The sequence below is a fragment of the Archocentrus centrarchus genome, chromosome 21 (assembly GCF_007364275.1).
Source record: "Archocentrus centrarchus isolate MPI-CPG fArcCen1 chromosome 21, fArcCen1, whole genome shotgun sequence".
NCBI lineage: Eukaryota > Metazoa > Chordata > Actinopteri > Cichliformes > Cichlidae > Archocentrus > Archocentrus centrarchus.
The window spans coordinates 15,201,140-15,214,086 of NC_044366.1; the positions used below are offsets into that span (position 1 = coordinate 15,201,140).

Below are 12,947 nucleotides of genomic sequence, written 5' to 3' on the forward strand. Positions count from 1 at the left end.
GTGTTTTTGTGGGGTAAAACATTTCAATTTTTTAAAAATCTATGTGTAGAAAACCATTAATTACTAGGGTTTTTTTTTAACAGACAATATCTCCTGACCACATCTTGTATATTTTAAATGTTTATGGTTTCTGTTAAGACTTTTTGATTTGGGGATATTTCTGTTGTGTTCTTGTAAATCAGTTTCAGCCTTAGAGCAGAATTTGTCGTCTCCACAAAGCAAACAGATTCGAAATTTAAATCCAGCTCTCTTTTGGTTCTTGAAAGCTTCTCTTTTTTTGTCAATATTTAACCTGAACTCTTATTATTCATCCCCCCTGCTGTGTTTTGTGTTTATAGAAGTGTATCTTTAACGACACAGAGCGTCTTTAAGTTTCTCGCTCTCATCGAGTGCGGAGGACTGCTTGACATATCAGCTTTTAACTGTGCGTCACAAAGTGTAGTTTTAACAAATCCAGCAGAACACACTCACCATTCTCTAATGTTGGGCCCATCCACAACCATCTGCACTGTGACTCATTTCACTGTCATTTCACGCCATTTATAGGCAGTGTTTGGACGCCTCTGCCTCTACCTCGCCCCAGGATACCAGGCCTCCTCTTCTGGCAGGGACCCCTGCTGGGGTGTGGCTTTAGGAAAGGGATTGGACAATGCAGCTCCAATATCCCAACCAACCCCCTCATTCTCAATGCATCATTACATTCCTACTGCCCCTCCCCATCCTCTTCTCCCCCAGAGGTTTTGGCCTGAAACAAGAGCACTAGGGGGATCATCTGTTCCCCAAGCTTTTGCTTTCACCCGCAGGCCTCCCTCTCTATCAGTCTTTTTTGATGTACTCCCTCTGGCTGCAGTCAGTGTCAGTCTGTGCCATTTCCTCACATGCACACACACAGATACACCACCACTACTTCTCTGTACCCCAGATGCACCTCCTTCTCTCAGCAGTCTGAGGAAAGGGGTGCCATTCTCATCTGGTGACTCATCCGTAGAGTTGATTTATTAATGTCACTGTGGAAATGTTGCAGTTGGCAGCGCGTCCGGTTGCGTGTCATGCATGAAGTGCATTGTCCTTATTTAAGTCTTCAGTGTGCACAATGTCAGACATGCTACTCATATGAACCCTTTTTCCTGCTCTGTGTGTGTTTTGTGTTGCAGGTGAGAATCTGAATCCACCTCTGACCTCCACCTCTGAGATGGTCAGAAACCACCCGACAGGTCAGTAAATGAAGAGACACATACACATGCAAAGTCACAAGCATGTACTGACCAGTAGAATGGCTAAAGTGATGGTGCACACTGAGGGGAGGCTGTCAGAGATTGTGAGAGATGTTAGATGACCTTTTGGTGAGAGAAAAGAACAATTCTTCTGACATTCTAGCTCTGACCTTTTTATTTTCTCTCTGGCTATCGTAGTTTTTCAGTCCTGAAGCTATTAGACCTCTACTGCTTTAATGTGGTTTGTTTTAGTAGTGACTGATCTGGATTATTCCTTTTTTAAAAATGATTATTATCACTTTTTTTAGGAGAGTGTAGAGTGGACAGGCTTGTTGGGTGGGAAAGTGAGAGAGAGAGAGGGTGAGTGACATGCAGGTAATTGCCTGGCCACTGCAGCAGGGACTTCAGTATGAACCAGGTAAGCTATTGAAGTGACCCTTGCCCTGAGTTCTTTGAGTGGACTTTAAAAAAAAAAGTTTTTAACTGCGTGCTTCTCCTGAACGAGTGCTTGTTCACTTTGGAGTCTCGTGTATCTGAGTATATGTAGGTAGTCACATTTTCTGAGAGTTTCTTTCCAAATGCTTCGTACTGTTAATATGCAAATAAATAATGCATATATACATTTAGTTTAATATTGCAGAAGATTAAGAAAAGAGTAAATATTGACAGGTTTTCAGATAGACCCACTGAACATTTAAACATGTTTCCAGATTAATTACCTGTAGAATAATTCATTGATACATTTGAAAATAATTTCAGCTGTTGATGTAGAAGGTATTTTTATATAAACGAGGAGCGCATACAAAGCCTTTTTTATGCTCTGCAGAAACCTCAAATACTGAAGTCAGTCAGACTGCATTAGAATACTTATTATCTAATACAGAGAGAAAAGAGCAGCTAAGCAGAGCATTTACACCCTGAGCTGGAAATGTAGGTTAATCATAATGATTCGATGACTAAATTCACATGTCCACAGTTTATTTAACTACAGGAATATCTCTGACTTATGTGTGGTTGTATGTGTTCATAGTGCAGCTGTGGATGTGTATAATGAGTGGGATGTGACCTCATTTAACTCAAGATTTTCAGTAATGATGAAGGAGAAAATCCACAAAGGAGGTGTTGTACACTGTAATGGAGTCCTTATACGGTATCTTTACTAATTCATGAATAGCTGGCATTGCAAGCTTAATTAATGTTTAAACACATTTGCTAGTTTTGGGGATTTTGTATTAAGTTTTTTTAGATATTTTGGAGCAATGCTTTCCAGTGACAGTTTGTAGAAGGTGACTGAGGAAGCAGAGGGGGCCTGGCCATCCTGTCTGTGTGGAAAATCTTAATCAAGGCTGTTCACAGCTTATTATTTTTGTGTTGTAAACTCAAATTTTGCTTGTGTGATTTCACCAAAATTATTTGTGTGTTCATCTCATGCATTGACACTACTAATCTCCTCTTGGTTGTCCCATCATCGGGATCTGGGGCCAAAGAGTGAAAGAAGGCCAATGACTTGCTTAAGAGTACAGACAGAAGTGTGGCAGATATGTGTAGTTATTTAGAGTATGTTGTTTAAATATTTTTAGAAGTTTGCATATGTGTTGATATTCAAATATATACAAATTCCTAAATTGGGTTCTTCAAGGTGCTCACCTGAGGCAAATAGGGTTTAAAGGCAGCCTGAGTGTCTGACTGTATTGGTATTGATGTGTGTTTAATGTATGTCAATAAATACCACAGTTTGTTATATTAATTTGACCTCAGATTCATGCCTCTTTGTCAAAAATTTAAAGATACTGATGAACAAACTGAGAGTCACTGTGATATTTTTATTATGTGCTTGGGTCAATTGCAGATATAAATTTTGCCAGTCTATTTAGGGTGAACTCTACTTTCTTATGAGATACTCTTTTTTTTTTTTTTTTTTTAATTAAGATTTATTTGATCTGGTGAAAGTTTCATTGGACAAATGCTGTGTAGCCTACTCTTCCTGCTATTTAAAAGCCCGAAAATGTGTTTATTATTTGACTTTGGGGCTGCAGAAGGATGCAATTCCACCAGACATGTCTGCAAAGTGAGATATTTGGTCCAATTTTTGAAGACTGCAGACATTTGAATATGAATATTTTGTCACAAATGGATAGTCCTCACTGGATGCAGCCTGCAGACCTGTGGGCTGTTGACACAATTGGCATTTGTTACAAAAGGATTTTCTCTTGTGCGGAAACAGTTTGTCCTACTTTCAGAGACGCCACCGCAGCCTAACCTGCTGTTCCCAGCTGGTGCTGCTTTGAAATGCACGCCCTCCTCCTCCTCCTCCATCTCTTTTCCTCTGCTTTCCTCTTCATCTCCGTTTGCACCTCCTCTTAGAGTCTGTGCAGAAAGCTCCGCCCCATCCAGCCCCCATCCCCTCCTGCCTCCTCTGCTCTTTGAGCTGCGTCCTGCCTGCGTCAGACGGCTCCATTCATGAAAAGTGTGACGTGAGCAGGTCTTCATCAGCCCGGTGACTGTGCCGCCCACCCACTCACAGCCCAGGTGCTGCAGGAGTTAGAGGAATGTCTGGCATCCTCCATCCTCTGTCTTCTCCCTCTCTCAAGGTTTTCTTGCTATTTTTTTCTCCCGAATCCTGACCGTCGGTTCGGTCTTCCTCTCACCCGGCTTCCCCCCCCCCATCCCTGCCTCAGCTGAGAGAGGACCATGAATCTAAGCTGTGTCTGCTGTGAGTAATCTGCTGATGCTGTGTCTTTGCCATTCATCTGAGTGGAAGCACTGTAATGTGGAGGTACTTCTCCTTCTCCTGTTTGTGGGTATGATTTGTCTCTTTTATACATCACATGTCTGCTGGGAGTCTTCTGTGTGTGTAGAGCACATGCCAGTATTTGTTCAGTAGCAATGCTGCAGGAGTGTGTTGAGCAGTTGTGCGTCGGTGCGTGCTGGAGCTATTTTAGGCTCAGCAGTGACGCTGCTGCTGTTTTTTGATGCAGTGCTTCTGAAGGACAGGTGGGATGTAGGTAAGGGTATAAGGCAACAGAACCTGCCCTCACCTGCTTCATTTTTTGCAGTCAAATGCAAAAACAATCCCTACCCTCCGACAGACATTTCTGGGCCACACATGTTTTGTGTACAGTCACGGTCATTCCAATATGTGCACATACACAAACCACGTTGACTTTGCTTACGCACCCTCTTATTTGGCCTAAATTAACTCTCACATGTTTAGCGTCCCCCTGCCTGCTTTGCCAAGTTTGACTTTCCTGCTGCTCTTTGCATCAATCTTTTTATTTACTTTGCAGCAGGATAGCTCTGTGTGTGCCCACCTCTGTCCTCTGCTACTAAGCATGTTTATGTAACTACACAAGATGAGTAGCCAGCAGCCAGGCTTTAGAGGAGAGGAGGTGGAGGAGGGGACGACTCCACCGTACATCCATCAATCCGTCCTTTTGCAAGAGAGCATTTAAAAAAAATATTGCTGCATATTAATGTCTGTGAGGGGTTTTCTCCAGAGTGTCTGACTTTGGTTGCTGAGGGGGATTTACTGCTTAGATTTACATGCATGCTGTGGTTTTAAAAAAAATTTTTTTTTTAAGAGCGAGCAGGGATGGTATGAAGCCAGGAGATAACAGTACCACTAATGTGTATTGATTTCCTGGCTTTCTGCTGTGCTAGAGAGGCTGTCTTTAGATAGAAGGAAGAACATGTAGTACAACACCCACTTGCTCCCCTCAGAGTCTCTTGCCCCACTTTTCTTTCTTTTTTTTTTTTTTTTTTTTTAAAAAGCTCTGCAACTTTGTGTATTTTCATATTTCAGCCATTAAACCGGTGTCAGTCACAGGCAGTCTCCTGCAATATGCATGTTTGTCTGTTGTGTCACTGTTTGTGTGTCTGTCTCTCTCCTTGTTGTTGTCGGGCCAGGCAGGCCATTCCTATTAAAAGAGCACAAGGGGAATTGTTGTGGCAGCAGCTGCTCTCTTGTGCAGTCTTGTGTGTTTGTGTGTGTGCTGCTGTCTCCTGGTCGTGCAGGGCAGACAGGCCCGGTTCACATGGAGCCGGCTCCTCTTGTGTCCTTTGTTGTCGCTCTGGGAGACTTTCCCACTGGAGCGTGGTCGGTACAGTATCACGCCGCAAGCAGCCACAGAAAGCAGCTAAAAGGCAGTTCTTCATTCTCTGTTTTTGTGTGTCTCATGTTAATATTTCCTCTGCTTTCACTCATTCTGTGCCCCTCTCTCCTCATATCTGCCTTATTCACAGCTCCCCGTGCCCCTTTCTGTCTCCCTAATCTGCTTTTTGCTTTATCTTTATTTCTCTGAGCCAGTCTCTCCCTCCACTGTCTCCTTGGCCTCACCGTCCCTCTGTCTATTCAAATTCATCAGCTATTCGAATGTGTGTGGTTTGTATTCATAAATAGACCTTTGTAGAGCTTTCATTGCTAAGCATCACTGCAAGCAAAGAGTCTGCTTGACTAGAAAGACTCGTACTGAAGTGTCGAGAGTTTTGCAGAGGAGCGTATGGCTGATAGTTGCAGACTTTAGGCAGTATGTCCTGGTTGCAGTGCTGGCTGCAACCTCACTGAGAGGCTGGAGGGAGAGTGTGTGACGTGTCGGTGGCGCACATGCTTTTCTTCAGTTATTTATTTTCTCCAATTCTGGCTGGTACCAGCTGAGGCTATTTGAGGCACAAGTGGTGTGTGTGTGTGTGTGTGTGTGTGTGTGTGTGTGTGTGTGTGTGTGTGTGTGTGTGTGTGTGTGTGTGTCTAGTGCTAATGATTCACAGTCGTGTTCGTTCTGTTGGTCATCTGGAGGGTTTGGACACTGAGCACACTCTTCTGGTTTGTTTTTACTCACTCTTCCATCCCTCCTACTATTCACCTCTCTTTGGCACTTTCATTCATCTACCTAACCTCCCTCCCTCCCTCCTCCTCATCCTCTATCTGACTCAATCCAGCCTTCACAACAAACCGAATTACACATGATCCCACCTGGCACTTCCCCTGTGGCTTCAGCAGTGGCTTTGACCTTGTTCTTATTTGACCAGCAACACCAGTCAGACCCTGAACAGGCAGGTAAGCAGGCAGGGATTATTGTTGTGACCGCTTTCCCCTTCAGCCAATAACAGGTATTTAAATTCAGCCCAGGTGAGTCAGCAGAGGGAATCAGAATATGAAGAAAGGAGGATTAGTGTGAAATGTCAGCTGTGTGACGGCAGATGCCTGAGCACTGTGCCAGAATTTGTTTATTTTCCCCTTCCACCACTCTTCCCCACACTAGCAGATTATTACTTTCACCCACCTACAGCAGCCTGTCCAATCCCCTTTGGCAGGACTCACGGCCTTGGTAGCAAGTGAAAGCTGATTTAGACATCGGCCCACATCCCAACAATCAAGTCAGGACTGGGCAGCTCACATTTCCAAGGAATATATGGAAATATATGAGCAGCATGTTTTCAAATTTCAGAACATTGCTTAGTCACAAGATAAGCAGAGGCCACAAAAGTCCATAGTCTGCACTGACCGGAGAAACGAGTACAGAAAACAGAGTTCAGCTGTTCAATTATGACCCAAAATAACCAAGACAAACACGTGCTAAGTGAAGACCGGCGCTGCTCTTGCCATCTGTCTCTCACTCTTGTTTGTTTCAAGAGAAGAGGTCAGGAGGGGTGAAAATATTCTTTTGGTGCTGGTATTTATCTTTCCTCCCAGAAATGAGCTCTCCATAACGACTGGATGTGAAAGGCTCTGCCTCACTGTGCTGCAGGGATGTGTGCCTTCAGGCATGTGTGCCTTAATGTATCATTCATTTTCTTTTTTTGTTTAGTGTTTGTTTATAGGGCAGGTGTTGAACCTCCAGTATCTCATATGGCTGAGATGTTTACTTCTCTTCAGACATCTTATTATTTGAAAGGAAGCTGAAGAATTGATAAATGCAACAAATTCTCTTGGTTTTCCCTCCTCTCATGATCTCTGTGAAGGAGGTGATGTGACTGTTTCAGTTTGTTTCTGTTTGCAGGATTGCTCAGATTTTAACAGAAGTGAGGCTTGGCCAAGCTTAGAAGTGATTTATTAACTTTTGGAGTCGATCCTCATCTGGATCCTTTTTTTTTTTTTTCTTTTTTACAAATTCACTCCATATCTTCAGAAATACATATCAGAGTCAAAGAAAAAACAAACCAAACAAACTTGAGTGTCATTGTCTTGATATTTTCACAAACTAATCCAGATCCAGATATCTTTCTCTATCCAGTGACTGAATTCCTGTGGAGGGAATTTTTAGCCTGTGAGCATGCAGTCTCAGGCATCTCTAGTCGTAAGTGTTAAAAACCACATAGTACAACCACAATCTTCATGCTTGTAGCCTCTCCAAGTGTTGGATGAGATTGAGTGTGACTGGTAGCAGAAGGTCAGGATGGATGCTGTGTTGACATGGTAACGTGTGAATGATGTGGTGGGATAAGGTCTAAATTGGTTCTTTGTTGGGGGCGCAGCTGTCACCTGAAGGGAGGTTCCCCCTATGGATCCCAGCAGGGCTTCTCTTAATGAGGAGCAGAGTGACTGAGACACAGATGCCGCCCGTGATGCTGCGTTTTGTTAGTGGACTGTGTATGTGCTTTTTTTTTTTTTTTTTTTTTTAAAGTGTCTCTAAATTTCTGACTGCTTTTTTGCAAAGGCACAGCTAGCTGAAGCAGGATCTAAACAACCATACTGGGATTTGCTGAGTGATATACCCCCCACCCCCCAACATTCCTCATTGAATTGCTGGGAGTAGTGGGATTATTGGATCTCGCCAGACACGCCCCGGGCATGTGTGCGTCTGTATGCGTGTGACCATGTGTGCTCCCTGAACCTGATCCCCCTGCACCACCAGCTGTTGTGTGTACTTGGATGTGGAGTGTTACAATAACCAATTGCAGTGAGGTCTTTATTCAGCAGTGCTGCTCCATTCTGATAGGTTTATATCTATATACTATATATACATGTACATATCATGGTCTGCAGAACTTTAGGTCACCTTTAGAGAGGCAAGAAATGAAAGGAATTATTTGGAGGATAAATGGAGGGGGAGGGCTGAATAGGGTGTGTTTGGACAAGCGTGTCTCTGGAGCCCTGTAGAGGGATTAAAGGATCAGCCTTTGATAATTTCTCCCTCTCTTTCTCCCTTTCTAGCTCTCTCTTTCTTTATTTTACTCACTCTGCTAAATAAGTGCATTGTGTGCTTCTGTGAAGCAGGATTGACTTCGTGCGAACACTTTGTCAGTTTGTCCTTTTACTTAGTCACGATCTCTTTCGGAAAGTCCTGTAAATAAATGCCTGTGGAAATGAAACCTGCAGCCCTTCTCTATCAGACACGGCCATTATTCATGGGATTCTACACCCACAGAGATCTTCCATTAGAGATTAATGGAAAAGAGCAAGAGGTCCATTTCCTGTTCTTGGTGTCCGATATATAGATGAATAAATGCAGTCAAGATTCCTATCATTAGGAAAGAGATTTATAAAAAAAAAAAATAAAAGTTTAAAAGCATCAGATATGTGGTAATTTTTCAGATGTTACAGTGTGTGACATGCTTGGGTCTTCGTGTGGGTGGTTCTGTTCCAGTCAGCCATATCCACCCACGGCAGCCCACGTCAGAAGCCCAGCTCTGAGAGTCGTTTGTGAGGTGGAATTACAGTGTCGGCCTTTGCTCGTACAGCTCGTTTGTCTCTGCTTTGGAAGGGACGGATTTATTGGATACCTGAGAGAGCATTCTCTCCTTCCCCTGCACTCTCAGCAGCCTGCTTAGAGACAGGCTTGCATTATAGATGAGCTTCTGGCAGGCGCCACACTCTCACAACACTCATGTTACCTGCCCAGCAGATACATGGATATAGTACATGCATTTGCCTAAAACTTGCAAAAAGCATGGACCAGAAGCTTGGAATAAAAAGTGTGATTAAAAGTAATAACTTTTAATCACACTTTTTCTGCTGCAGATAACTTATCTGCAGCAGAGTAATCAGAGCTTGATTGTACTTTGACCTGTGCCAAGTGGAAAAGCTGTACGTTTGTGCTGCAGAGAGCAACATAAACCAAGCTGGTTTCAATTGGACTATATGACTGTCCTGTCTTTCCTTCCGGAAACTTCCACGTAACAGAGAGCCAGCGCACTGCTCTGCCTCTCTGTCTCCTCCCTCCCGGACTTTGATCTTTTTTGACTGTGCACGCTGTGCAGCTTCTTACTGTGTCCTTTTCTCTCTCTGTCTCCCACACCCTCTGTTTTCTACAGCTCACTCAGGCATGATTGGATTTTTGTCCTTGTGGATTTAAAAGCTCAAGTGTCATTTACACAGTGATTGATTCACTTTTTTCCCCCTTTGGGTAAATGAACACAGTCAGACTTTGGATAAAAGGCCATCTGTTTGTCTGAAAACACACTTGCAACAAATTAAAGCCTCGGCCTGGTGGATTTGAACAGTTTTGACTTTGGCAACTCCTGGTGGCAGTGTTGGAAAAATACACTGTGCACATCTCACATATACAGCACACATCTGGTCCAGATATACTGACCTGCCACAGTAATTTGATGTCAGATGTTATAATCAAGCAAAACGCCACATACGAGTTGACTACAAACTGTCATCAGTGTAGGTAGACTTACAGGAAAAGGTGTTGTACAGTTCATCACTTTTTCTGCTTTTTATATGCAGCAAAGCATATATAATTTAAAATGTAGAGGCGACAAGTAATAGTCAAACAAAAAGAGATCATCTTTAGCCAAAAATATTTCAAGATAAGATTGGAAATATTCTGTGTTTGTCCTATTAGTTTGTATTAAAGAAAACTACAACCAACAGTTCTTTTTTTGTACTCCTTTTTTAATGCTGCATAACAGAACTTTATTTTTATCACTATTTTATTATATTTTATCCTGCTGAAATAATTTGACCCCTGAACATTTACGAAAAACAGTTTTTGCACAAAATACACGCCCAATGATATTATTTATATGGTTGCCATTAAGAAACTCTAAGAAGGGGCATGACAGTGCCCACATCAAGATACATTGCATACAGGCTTTGAGTTCGGCACCAGGTCGCGGCCTATTATCGCCACTTGTGGCTATATTCATTTTTGATTCTCTTGCACAAAAATTTGTCAGCATTTACTTTTTTTTTTTTTTTGTCACGCTGTGAAATTGCTGCTAATCTTTAACTATGCCTGATGTTATCAGGCATAAAGTGCTTGAGCATGAATCTTTGTACTTAACCTTTGGATCAGTATGATTATTCATACTGCATGACAAAATCCTCTCCACATAAGGTCCACCTGCTAGATATAAATGAGGTTTCAGCTTTATCACCTGGTTAGTGTAATTAAAGTTTCAAACTTCAACCCTTGGGTTATATGAGCCAGTTTTATTTAACACAGCACAGGCTGATGTTTTTTTTTTTTTTCCCCCATCAATCCATCTTCCACTTATCCAATTCAGGGTCGCAGGGGGGCTGGAGCCTATCCCGGCTGTCACAGAGCGAGAGGCAGGGTACACCCCGGACAGGTCGCTAGTCTGTCGTAGGGCTAACACATAGACAGACAACCATGCACACATACAGGCAATTTAGAATAACCAGTTAACTTAATCCCATGCATGTCTTTGGACTGTGGGAGGAAGCCAGGGTACCTGGAAAGAATCTACGCAGACACTGGGAGAACATGCAGACTTCACACAGGACCTTTGAACCCAGGATCTTCTTGCTGTGAGGCACCACGGTGCTGCCCTGAATCTTTTTTGTTTTTAGAAATTGATGTTTTTGCATCAGGCTTTTGTGAGAAGTTGATACAGTACAGTTTGGGCAACATAATACTGTACAGTTTAAGATGATGTCTATTTACCACCGTTGGAAGTTTTTGTGCAAAATGTGTGGATGTAATAAACAATTTCTCAGTGTGATTTGGTATTTTATTTCCTAGATTATTCAAGAATGGCAACTTGTGTCTGGTTATTACATCAGTACTTTGAAATGGCCGCTGTGGCTCAGGAGGTAAAGCGGGTCGTCTACCAGTGGGTAGGTCAGTGGTTTGATGCCCAGCTCATCTAGTTTGCATGTTGAAGCATCCTTGAGTAAGTTACTGCATCCTGAGTTGAACCTGATGCATGTGAGTGAATCTGAATTTTTAAAAGTGCTTAGGCATACAAAAAGCACTTGTATAAATATGTGTGTGAATGGGTGAATGAGGCTTATAGTAAGAATGCGCTTTGAGTGCTCAAATAGAGTAGAAAAGCGCTATATAAGTACTAGTCCATTTGTATGATAATGACAAATTAGAAGTACATACAGAAGATTTGCCTCTTCCTAGTGTGTTTAGTCCCTTCCTGACTCACCAATGCATTAAGGTGTTAAAGATCTCCTCCTGTTGATTCTGTAGAAACATATCTGTTTCTGATGCCTCATGTGTGCAGCTGCCTTAACCTTTGTTGGCTTTAGGAAGCAGTGAGAATGGGCTGTTTGTGCCAGATGTCTTGCTCTCAGCGGTCCTAATACACAGCAAGATCTTTAATCCCCTCTATACTGTTACTGCTTCAGAGAGATAATAGAAAATCCTCGGTCGGTGTGTGTGATTGGTTCGGTCTGACTGTTTCCCATACGTTTCCCAGAAATGAATTCATTGTATTAATTCTACAGTGTTGTTTATTCAGCAGCTTTGTCTCTTATGCACTGAATTAATGCCTCTCCGATGTTTTAAATATTCTTCATTTTGCAGTGTTTGCCCTCCATAGCTAAAAATAATCATTAATGGAAGCTTTCCCAATCCCAGCAGATCTACAGTAAGAGAGGACATGAGAGGACTGCGTGTCTCTTAGAAAGTAATAGGGTTCTTTCATGCAGACAGCTTTTAATTATTTTTTTATTTAAGGTGACTACAGTTTCGTAAATGTATTTAACTGCATTTCTTTTCTGTGTAGTTTACAATTTAATTAATACTTTCTTTTTCTGTGTCTGTCTTCAGGTGATTTTCAGCATTTAGACAAACCAGTGTGTTAGGACACGTCCCACTCATCGTCGCTGGCAGCCTATGCACATGCACGACACCATGGGCAGCTCCCCCGAGGTGCTCTCTTGGACTTCTTGTCCTAGTCTGCTGGTGGGCAAGCTGAAGGAGGAGCTCAAACTCACTGTGGTTGGGGACGCCATGAAGAAATCCAATTCCCCTAACTCCCAATCGCAGCCTCCTCAGGCCCCTCTCTCTAACTTACCTCCTCAGATTATCACAGACCTCGCTCCACCGACGCACCTGCCGGTTCCCCTGCAGACGCTGCAGACTCCTGGCCAGGATGAAGAGTCCATGTTGGGGGGTATTAGTCCACCAAACACAGCCCTGAGTGTGGACTCAACTCGGAGTGAAGGCGGACACTTTGACAACAGCGTGCTCCAGTTGCAGGAGCAGGACCAGGAGGAAGCTGGGTCTCCGGCATCCCATGAGCATGGTGGATGTGGCAGTGGCATGGATGAACAGATGGGAGAAGGGGACTGTCCAATGGACCACAATGGAGAGGGGAAGCCGAATCTGCCGCACCACCCTGATGACATCAAGCTGCACTTCCAAAGAGCAGCACCTGGGTCGGGGGGCTTCTTAGAGGGGCTGTTTGGCTGCCTGCGGCCCGTGTGGAACATTATAGGGAAGACGTACTCAACCGAATACAAGCTACAACAGCAAGGTTAGCTCTGGGGTTTCATCTTTCTGTTTGGCATTAGTTTAACAAACTAAATGC

The 12,947-nt window shown here is 43.1% G+C and overlaps 1 protein-coding gene across 1 annotated transcript in view; it reads left to right on the forward strand.

The window, feature by feature from the left end:
• Nucleotides 1-12,947, forward strand: part of map3k13 (mitogen-activated protein kinase kinase kinase 13) — a 40,141-nt gene that overhangs the window by 18,685 nt on the left and 8,509 nt on the right. The window contains exons 2-4 of the mRNA XM_030757983.1: nucleotides 1,155-1,214; nucleotides 1,523-1,632; nucleotides 12,185-12,893. Coding sequence (XP_030613843.1) covers nucleotides 12,251-12,893 — 643 coding nt within the window. The 5' untranslated portion in view covers nucleotides 1,155-1,214; nucleotides 1,523-1,632; nucleotides 12,185-12,250. The remainder of the gene's footprint in view (nucleotides 1-1,154; nucleotides 1,215-1,522; nucleotides 1,633-12,184; nucleotides 12,894-12,947) is intronic.